The sequence below is a fragment of the Primulina eburnea genome, chromosome 14, assembly GCF_022965805.1.
Source record: "Primulina eburnea isolate SZY01 chromosome 14, ASM2296580v1, whole genome shotgun sequence".
Lineage (NCBI taxonomy): Eukaryota > Viridiplantae > Streptophyta > Magnoliopsida > Lamiales > Gesneriaceae > Primulina > Primulina eburnea.
Genome location: NC_133114.1, coordinates 5264084 through 5275368, shown reverse-complemented (window position 1 = coordinate 5275368; position 11285 = coordinate 5264084). Strand labels below are relative to the sequence as shown.

The 11285-nt window shown below is 37.0% G+C and overlaps 1 protein-coding gene across 1 annotated transcript; it reads left to right on the top strand.

Moving 5' to 3' along the window:
• The first annotated feature begins 1192 nt into the window (after positions 1-1192).
• LOC140812170 (protein kinase STUNTED-like) lies at positions 1193-5253 on the top strand. The gene is given in 12 exon segments (XM_073170379.1): positions 1193-2191; positions 2292-2365; positions 2515-2633; positions 2741-2856; positions 2938-3384; positions 3483-3734; positions 3811-3977; positions 4070-4135; positions 4137-4298; positions 4392-4466; positions 4468-4542; positions 4791-5253. Coding segments are annotated over 12 exon segments (1935 nt in total). The 5' UTR covers positions 1193-2049; the 3' UTR covers positions 5031-5253.
• The last annotated feature ends 6032 nt before the right edge of the window (positions 5254-11285 follow it).

The window sequence follows — 11285 nt, the reverse complement described above, 5'->3', positions numbered from 1 at the left end:
TCAAAAGTCGTTCTCGATAAGATTTAACAAAATCACACGTCAAATTTATTTATTCCATGTCATTTTAAAAAGACAATAATAATGAGGTAAAAACTTGTGTGAGACGGTTTGACGAGTCATATTTGTGAGACATATCTCTTATTTGGGTCATCAATGAAAAAATATTAGTTTTTATGTTAGTAATATTATTTTTTATTGTGAATATCGGTAGTGTTGATCCGTGTCACAGATAAAGAATCGTGAGACCGTCTCACAAGAGATCTACTGAGAAATTAATAACTAATCTATAAAATCGAAATATAATTGAATTAAGAGCATGTTTTTTTATGAGACGACATCATGAATTTATATTTTTGATATCTAGAACAAAAATTAATGTTTTTATGATACTTTTCATGAGTGGATTGAAGATTTGTCTTGGTTTTCGCGACGGATTTTGGTCCAACATAACTAGTATGACAATAAGGCTGTGTTTGGTTTGGAAGATAAAATAAACTAATGATTAGTAAGTAAATGATAAAGAAAATGATTGTGGTGGGAATGTAATACATGGTGTTATGTTTTGTATGATTTTTAAGTGTATGATAATTTTGAATTTTTTGATGAAAGGACAAAATTGCTCTTTCTTCTTTTTTTTTCTTCTTCCACTCCGGCGGCGACGGCGGAGGTCCGGCAGCGACGGCGGTCCAGCGACGGCGATGGTTGGCGGCGGCGGTCCGGCGGCGGTCGATGGCGGCGGCAGTCAGTGGCAGCGGCGGTCCGGCGGCGGCGGCAGACGGTGGTCGGTGGCAGGAATTGGTGGTGAGTTTGGATATAGCAGAAGGATAAAATTGGAAAATAAGAAGGATTAAGAGTTGGATAAATAATCTTAGGGATGAGGAGGTATTATTTTAACCTACCTAATATAACCTAATCATTCATAGAAGGGATATACTTGGTTAAATAATCACTCGTACCAAACATGTGATTAGGTGGGTTAAAAAAAATAAATCCACCTAATCACCCCTACCAAACGTCCCTAATAGTTTGCGAATAATAAATATCAGAATTAGAATAATTAGTGAAACATTTATTTATTTGTATATTTTTCTTAAATTTGGTGACAATTATGGAGGGCCTGAAATTGTATAATACTTTTGACAAACTATTCGGACAAGAGAAATTAACTTTGACCGGCAAAAGTCGACAATATATTTTTACCCAATATGGTACGACGTTGCGTTATGGAGTAATGATTCCAAGGACTAGTGATGTCAATACAGGAAATACATAGTGGCAATTCCGTCTTTTCGGAAAATCTCTTCTGACGCTTTTTCGAAAGGAGTCGTAGGTCGTTAATGCGAAGCAACCGTCGACCCGCAATAGCCGGTTCAGAGTTCTCCGCCTCTGTTGTCGGTGGTTACATGTGACCGGATATCATGGGTTTCCCGCAAATCGAAACGAATTTAATATACAGACAGCAGACTTGAACCCCTCAGGATCTTTTGTATCTCATACAATGACGTTCATTTTTCACTATACTTTCCCGCGAGTGTACGTAAAATTTACGTGTTTACGGAGAATTTTTACTATTTTTTAACAACTTAATCGACCACCTTTGAATTTAAATTGTTTGGTAGTTGAAAGTAGGTCTACTTTCGATCCTTGGCGGTATTTTCTTGATTATAAATGTGACTGCTGATGGCTTTGAATGATATATTTCAAGTTTTTAGGTAGGCTTCTGTTGTCGGGTTGGTTTCTGCGAGATTTCAACTTGTATTTTTTAAAGGTGGATAGGTTTCTTGCTGGGTTTTATTTTACGATTTTATTTTTTTAAGAGGTGGCTTTAGAACTGGAGTTTTGGATTATGTTATTTGCTTTTTTTTTATAGTACTGGGGGTGGTTTAAAATGATGGGTAGGCTTCAATTCATGAATATATACTCTGTCGGCTGGAGTGTGTGCCATTCGAAGTGGGGATAAAGTATTCAACATTACAGCACATGTTTGTATGAGGGAAAGAGCTTGGGGATGTTTTGTTAGTACCCTTTGATCAAGAAGCTAAGGGTGAAATGAGGTTGAATTTGGGGAGGAAGAATGTGGTGGTGGGAATTCGACTCGATGAGCATACTCAAGAATTGTTGGATTGGGCAGTTGTGAAAGTGGCTGATTCAGGCGATAACGTTGTTGCTGTCCATGTTTGCAGAAATTCTGGTACCAAAAGTGGAGCTAGATAGCATGTTTTTGGTGAAGCTTTTCGTGTTTCAGTACAGTATAGGATTGTGTTAAAACTAAACCAAATTCTTGGTTTCAGATTTCGTTTCGAAACAGAGAGCTGTGTTGGATGGTTATCTGGAAGACTATCGAGGTCTGTGCGATAGAAGGCAGGTTAGTTTCTGTTTTGTAATGTTTACAGCACATTGTTTTGAATCATTACTTCATTTTGTTAGATATTGATAACTTCTTTGATTCGATGTTTGGATGTTTCTTTTCACCTTTTTTTAAATTCTTCAGATTGTATGGTGATTCTGTATCAGGTTTCTCTGTCTTCTGAGGTAGTTAAAGGGAATTCAATAAGGAAAATTTTGGTGAGAGAAGCAAATAAATATGATGCGACTGCTGTTATAGTGGGGATAACTAATCACAATGCTTTGGGGTGAGTGGTTTTGGGTTTTGCTATGTTTCTTTCTTTCTTTGTTTATTTTTTGTATATTCTATGTGAAATCCGGGTTAAAAGTATATCTATTTTTTTCCCTTTTTGAGGGGATGGAATTCAATTGCTAAATATTGTGCAAAACGTCTGCCTCAAAGCACAGAAGTTATGGCAATACACAATGGTAAAATTGTGTTCAGCAGGTGTTCGACGAGTCACCTTGAAGGTCTGTTGTAATTCTTCAAAATAGAATGGAACTCAGTTTGGATTTAAACTGGAATCTGAACATATTGTGATGGTTCTCCAGGTCTTAATGACGACCCAAAACCGAGTTTTTACTTTAAAAAACGCTGCCATAAATTCAAAGATTACCTGTCTGATTTTGAAGAATCTGTGATATCGGAAACGAGCAGACTTAGTTGTGATGGAAGAGAGGATGATGCACTTGACTCTGTTTCTAGACTAAGGAGAAGCTCTTTGAGTTTAATTTCTTTGCCAGTGGAGGATTTTACGAAACAAAGGCCTGGTTGGCCTCTACTCCAAACAGCTAGTTCAGTAACTCAACCAGCACTTGAAGCAAGAGAAATGTCAGTAGTGCAGTGGGTAATGAACTTACCTCACCGATCTCTGGACCGACTAGCCCATCATCAGGAGTTGCCGAAAGATCTGGAACTTATACTCAACGAAAATTCAAAGTGCTGCCAAGTTTTCAGCCATGACTTTATCAAGAAATCCACTTCTGAATTCTCCCTAGGTGGCTTTTCTTTAAACAAGATTTTTTTTTTGAAAATTTAATCTAACGTCTTTTGCATTTTGGGCTCTCATTTTCTATGTTTTTATGGATAAATACAGGAAATTTGATTGGTAAAGGAGGAAGTAACCGTGTGTATAAAGGGGTTCTTCCTGAAGGGAAACCTGTTGCAATAAAGGTGTTGCAATCTTCAGAAGAGGCGTGGAAGAATTTTATACAGGAGTTTGCCATAATAACCACAGTGAAGCACAAAAGAATAACACCTTTACTTGGTATATGCGTAGAAAGCAGTAGCAATCTCGTATCTGTTTATGATCTTTTGTCCAAAGGGAATTTGGAAGATAATCTACATGGTAAGTTAAAAGTGAATAGTGAACTTTTTCTTAAAAAACTAGTTCGAACTCCAACTAATTTCTGAGATTTGATCAGGTAGTGATGGAACGAATGATTCAGTACTCTCATGGGCAGTAAGATTTAAAATAGCTTTTGGGATAGCTGAAGCACTAAATTACTTGCACAACGAATGTCAAAGGCCTGTTATTCACAGAGATGTTAAATCATCAAATATTCTTCTCACCGACGAATTAGAACCACAGGTACTCCATCATAACTTGGGGCAGCGAACTTTAAATATTTTCAAGTAATTCAAAAGTTAAATTAGTGCCTATATTTTGTTTTTTTCCAATAGTTGAGTGACTTTGGATTGGCTATCTGGGGACCTACAAAGGCATCTTTCTTGACAGATAGTGATGTAGGTTGGAACATTTGGCTATCTTGCTCCTGAGTATTTTATGTACGGTAAAGTAAGTGACAAGATTGATGTATATGCTTTCGGTGTCGTTCTACTAGAATTGTTATCGGGAAGGAAACCTATTGGACTTGAGATGACAAAGGATCAAGAAAGCTTAGTGATGTGGGTAAGTAACATGAAACATGCATAAGCATCTTACTGAAATTTGCTCTGCTTTTATGTTTTTCTGAGCATTATACTAAATTGTTTTCGCCTGTAGGCAAAACCCAAACTAGAAAATGGAGATTTGACGAGCATATTGGACCCAAATTTGGGTAGCAATATCGATGACAGTTCAAGTGAAAAGAATGGCTCTAGCAGCTACCTTATGCCTAACTCAAGCAGCACGCCTGCGTCCCAAAATGTGCCAGGTATAGTACTCTTTGGCATCTCTACCATCTGGTGCAGATCCATTGGAGGGCACCCGTCGTTCTTAAATGACTAAATATTTAATTCAATGTGCAGATTTTTTAAACTACAAACTTCATTCTTAAAATATATTTTGAGTCTCAATGTTGCCACCAGCACCAGAAACTTTTGATCTGCTGTTGGTTTACCACATATTGTTCGTCATCTCGGTCTTAAGATTACTGCCCTTATCCTTAGTTGAATATTTCAGATACTAAAGATCCTCAAAGGAGAAGAAGAATGTATGAACGGGCAAAAATCGCATGATGACTCAGAAAATCACGATGATGACGAAGTTTATCCAGATTCAAGTGCAGAATCACATTTAAGTCTTGCATTTCTTGATGTGAATGATTACTCAACTTCATTCAGTAGTCTGGATCAAAGCAGTCCTCATTCACTTGGTGAATATTTGAAGAAAAGATGGAGTAGATCATCAAGTTTAGAGTAGCCTTTATTTTTTTCAATTATTTTTTTGGCCTTTGTATATATGAGTGAAAATAAAAATAAGATTGCACACAAGAATGAGGTGATTCCATCCATAAGCAAAAGTGGATTTTTAGGGCTGTGTTTAGGAAGAATCCCCGTATGCGGGGACCATTTAAGGTTTGTAAAAGGTCGTTGTTGATCATAAAAGTACAAGAAATAAATATATTGTGTGTATCAGATTTTTAGTGTTGTGGCACAATGTTGTCAACACGAGCGCTTATAAACATACAAATATAATTTTAATAAATAAAGGACATGTTTAAATCATATACAAGTATAAATACTTGTACGCCTCAAGGAAAAAATTTAATAGAAAAATATATAAATCGTTTACACCAAAACAATACTAGTGAGAATAACAAAACCAAATTCATTGACATTCCAAAGAATTAAATTGCATCAAAAACTCAAAGTAAATACTAGATGGATGAAACAAAAAAGAAGTATATTGCTTAAGCCAAACGAAACCACTCTTCACCCAACACTTCATGCAGTATTATTCTTGAGTGTCGTCAACACCAATCAGCAACACAGTAATTATGTGAATCAATCACACAAACTCTTCATACGAAAATCTTCAATACTAAACGTGTGTACGTTCAGAAAAACTCCAGCATCTGCGCAAAATGATCAACCGATCACACGAAAAACTTCAGCAACTGCACAAAATGATCAACCGATCACACTAAAGCTTCTCATCAAAATAGGCTCGGCTCTCGTATTTTTATTCTATGAAAGAACTCTTCTGCCGACCACTCTAAAAATCTCTACCATGGCTATAAGGCACTCCATATTTATATTCAATATTTGGCCTAAAAACAATTCTATAAAAGAGTCCTATAAAATATGAAAACAAGATTTTCATCAGGGATAAAAACTCTTTTAAACAAGAATAAAAAATCTTAGGAATAAAAATTATATTAAAAACAAATCGTATAATATCTAGAGATAAATCAAGTAAGATCTTAAAATTTAGAAATAAATCAAACAAGATCTTATAATTTAGAAAGTCAAAAACTTAAATTGATATTATCAATTTAGCAAAAATAAATAAAGAATAAATATTCCTTTCAATCTCACTCTTTTTGCATTTCCGTACAAAACATCCAAAATGATAATCTTTGTCATTTTAGCATTAAGTTGAGCTCCCCCTGCGTTAGAGTGTATCTTCCTCTGAGTTAAAGTTATCTTCCCCTAAATTAAACATGTTAGATCATTAATGTTGTTAACAGTGTTGTCAACACTAACTTAGAACACTGGAAAACATAAGAAGTCATAAATCATGATTCATTAAACAACAAACAGATATAAGAGCGAACCAACAAAGAAAATAAAACATAGCGTACAGACTACAGAAAATCATATATTCCTCATCCAGATGCTTCAATAAGGTTCATCAGTCTTAGCTCCTCCAGTAGATGTTTAAGCATTTTCAGCATCATTTTTCTCTATCATTTTTGGTTCTTCTGCTCCTTCTTTTTGACCAGAATGTAGGCCAACTTCCAACAGTAGCATATACTCAGCCACTTTTTCTTCATAGTAGGCAATGAGATCTTAGGCCTTTTGGATCTGTTGCAAACCAAAGTCAATTTATACCTGTAGATGAGAGACAGAGAGCCTAACGTACCCTTCATGAGTGGAAGTGAATGTGGACATCATGTTGCCAACACCAGTGGCAACACCATTCGCTAACCAAGGTATGTCCAGTTTCTTGTTACTCTTGAAATAGTAGGAGAGATCTTTAGAGTTTCACTCACGTCAGAAAGGGATGATCTTCTTTGAGGAACCCTGTGACTCCAGTATCCCAAAGATTAGGAATGGAAAAGGGAGCTTTGTTGACTTCAACCCACCCTCGATGAATTGAAGAACTGTTTTGAACACAAGGTTGCCAAAAGTGAAAGGTCTTCCCGTCCCAATAGCAAATACCACAATTGCTTGTGGCATGGTAATCAGAGTCGTGTTGGTGGAGGGAGTCTAGTTGCGTATTGCTGCCTTGTGCAGGACTGAATATAAAGAAGTTAGACTTGTTGCAGACAGACGCATCGGGTGACTAGGGAATTTAGTGATTGACCCATCAGTTAGTACATCAGTGATTGCATTGATGTCTTCCGTGATTTCATCTTCTTCATCTGTGGGGGTATTGTAGAATTTATTGCTGACAATCGGGGAGAACTTGAAAATCGTAGCAAGAATTCCTCGATCTTTGAAGAATGCCGTCAAATTTGTTGGCCATACACCTCTATGTCAATATTCTTCTCTTCAATAAATTCTCTATTCACATAGAAAGTCTATAGGACTAATGCAGCTTCAGTGTAGAACTTGGTGGAGAAAGAATGACTCACACCATAATCAGAAGAGTCAATGTTGTCAGTGGTGTTGACAACATTGGGCTCAACATCAACAGTATCTTCAGTCACCTGTAAAATGTGAGAGAGAATTACGAAGGAAAACAAGAATTACGCACAAAAACGCACAATGAAATCACGAGAGCAAGGAAAGATTGCGAGAGTAAATGAGAACAAGCAAGAGTAATTATTAGGTACTATTCCACACTAAGGATTAGGAATCCCCAGAGTATGGCATCCCCAAACCACTCCTAGAACCATAAGAACTATAAGAACTCGATTGGTATTTCTTTTTAAATTGATTCCCCTTTGAATTGAATTTCTATGGCTTCTACTATTGCTATGATTGATGAGGTGGATAAGATGTACTCATTGGAACATATGCACCACCATTGGTATCTGAGGAGCTTGAGGTGGTCTGCTTCGTCGCAGTCCTGAATCGATCCCTATCACCTTATCCAAAGCCTCAACATAAATCATTGGCGAACCAGTCATAAGGAAAGGGTAAACCTTATTGTCTAATCCTTCCATAAACTTTGAAAGCTTGCCCTTATCACTAACAGCCACATGAGATACATATTCTTCAACAATCATGTTGCCCTTAACCAGTCGATTAAATTCTGGCTTCCTAGATTAATAGGATGATGGAAAGTATTCATGAGTGAATTTGGCACTGACCGAAGATTTCGGTTGGGATTAATTCTAGCAAGCGGACTAGGTCAAGTTATAGTAAATGGACGAACAGTCCAAGTATCGATCTCACAGAGACTATTATTTAATTACTAAGATTGAATTATTCTATTTAATCTAGGCAAGTGATAACGAGCGATTTGATTATTATTTCAATTACGTAAAATTTAAACTAATTTATGCTAATTAAATGACTAAATCAAATATCCGAGATGCTTGAAACTTGGGGATTTTCAAATTTAAATAAAATGACCGGGAACACACGATGGTAACAAACTCTGATTAAAATCATGCACTGGAATTAAATGATCATAGATTATTCAATATCACGATTCAATTCTCCAAATTAATTATAAATCTATTTCTAGAATTTATAATCCTATTTTCATTTAACAGTCCAATTATTTCTAATTGAATTTAATTAAATAAAAACGCATTTATCAACAATAGAATTACAGCTGTCGCCTAAAATCGCACACTGAAACCGAATACTATTTCTAGTCGGTTTAACCGTGTGTTGATTAATATTTCTGAAGCTAAATTTGATCTATTCCCTTTCGAGTCAAGATCAACCAACAAACATGCAAATAATTGGCCAGATTAAAAACACGCAAATTACGCAAATGTTAATCAATAACATAGAATAATTTTATAAATCAGATACTCCAACGAATAAACAAAAATCAATCGTTTGTCCCAATCGCGGTCCCGATCACAAAAGAAACTACTCCATAAATTCAAAACTAGAAACAAATCTATCAATTGAATTCATGTCTAAAAATAATGAAAATGAAAGGGAAGAGAAAATCTCAATGATGGTGTGCGGTTCCTACGTGTTAAGCGCGTCTCTTTCTCTCGATTTTCTCCCAAGCCGTTGCCGTCTTTCAGAGTCGGAAATTTCTCCCCTTTTTCTCCAGAAGTCGGCCGCCTCTTCAGAATTCAACAACCCTTGTTTTGTCTCGTTTCTTTCCTTTTATTCCTTTCCATATCACGAGCAAATCTTCGCCAAAATCTCGATCTGATATTGCGCACACGGACCCCGTGCCTGCATCCGGAGAGGGGTCCGTGTAGATTCTGGATTTTTTCTTTCTCGAGGATGGCTGACACGGACCCCGTGCAGACACTGTAAGTCGGGTTCTCGAGTGATGAGGGGTACGGACCCCGTGTAGGGGTCCGTCAACAGGTCCGTGTAGCCTCGGTTTTTGTCTTCTTTGGGGTTGATGTACACGGACCCTTTGACAGGGTCCGTTCTCTGGGTCCGGGTGCTCTCTTGTGAAGTTTTCCTATTTTTCCGAGTATTTCGTGACATGGCACTGCGAGCTTAACTTTTCCTTCATTTCTTTGGCTTTCCTCCTCTTTTGGTCAAACCTACAATTTGCCATAATAGTACGAATTAAGCGCAAAACTCGGAATAAAACATGCCAGATAAGCACGAATACGACAAAATAAGATCCCTAAAATGCTATATAATTCGTGCTTATCAACTCCCCCACACTTAACCTTTGTTCGTCCTCGAACAAATCAGACAAAAGATAAAGATGAGAAATATTTCAGATTCAGAGCTCAGGTGACACAGTCAAAACTTCTCAATTTGTTAAACTCTTTCACCCCCGGTCAACAGATCACGCTTCGCATATCACAAGATTCGTTTTCGTCGCAATTTGAGATTCAAACATTTACCCAGTCAAGCTCAACATAACAAAATGTGTGTAGTGTGTAGGTCAGACTCGTACTCATCTCCAGCTACTTGGTTTCATGATCACTTAATTTCATTTGTTATCGAAACGCCCCATATGCTTGACTTTCATATCTCTCTCTACTAAATGTTGAACGACGGTGACTTGGTTAATAGGTCTTTTTAAGCTTATAACGTAAGGCCAAGGCTCACGGCTACAATAAAAGACATGGGAATCAAAAGTGAGAGACAATAAAAATTATTCTTGTAGCACATTCATTCAACTTTCGACTCGTCAACAGTTACTGTCTTTTCATCATTTTCAGAGCTCTAGCGTCTCGTTTTCTTTCTCATTGTCCACCAACTTTCACCCACAGATTTTTTTCGGGTGTTTTCAGTACTATACATTTTCCTCCTTTTTCTTCTTCTTCTTTTCTTTTCATTTTTTTTAAGAATAAAAATTCATCGACTCATTCACTCAATTCTTCAATCCATTGGAGTAATTTCAAACATTCCAATGTGCACAGGAGTTTTATTTCTCTCACATGTAGGTAGGAAAAAGTGTATAGGCTAAGATTCAGGTAGTTGATGTGGGACTTTGAATAACTGACGAATGGGGGCTAACTGTGTGTCATTGACACACACCATTCGATTTTTTTTCAGGCTCAAAAGGGGTTACTAGGGGCAATGAATGATGTACCGGTCAGGCTAGAAAGGCTCAAACGGTCCAAAGATCGCCTAAATCATCCCTAAGTCACAATCGTTCGTATTTTCGCTTCGAGGGCTAATCAGACAAGTTCTAGGGATCGTTGTTCGATTCATTTTTTTTTTTTTCACATTTCACCAATTCACTATCAATGGGTAAAAGTTTGACCACGTGCATCGAACAGAATGTTGATACAGAACTGGTTCATGTTAGACTCTCTCCTTGAAACTACGACTCCTCTCACTCAATGCTAGGCATGAAACAATTTTCCGGGTGATCCAAAATCTAACAAATTAATCCGATTATTAAGTGAAACAAGAGTTCTTAGTCTAAAAATAGTTCCATCCTACGTGAAAATGTTGTTAAGTGTTGTGCGACGATGTGTAACAAGACTGACCCACCCCCCACACTTTGATCACGCCACTGCCCTCAGTGTAAAGCAATAGAAAAGGAACGATCAAGACAGTTAAAGCAAAAACACTTCCCTGGACAAATTGCGAGTAAGTGGTGAAAATGTGGTAGAAATCAGCAACTCAGAAACTTCTCTGGTCAATTTGTGGTTTTGAAGCCGATCGCCCTAATAGATTCTCCCACACTTGAGAAATTCCACCTCTAGTAGATAAATTACCTGCACCACCATTCACCGAGATTAGCTCTCGAGCAATGCTAGAAAAACAAAAAGAAAGGAAACTAGAATGAATAAAATAAACTAAAGCAGGAAAGAAAAATAAAATTAAACACTGGGTTGCCTCCCAGTAAGCGCTAAATTTAGAGTCGATAGCCTGACTGTACTCCCTTGAT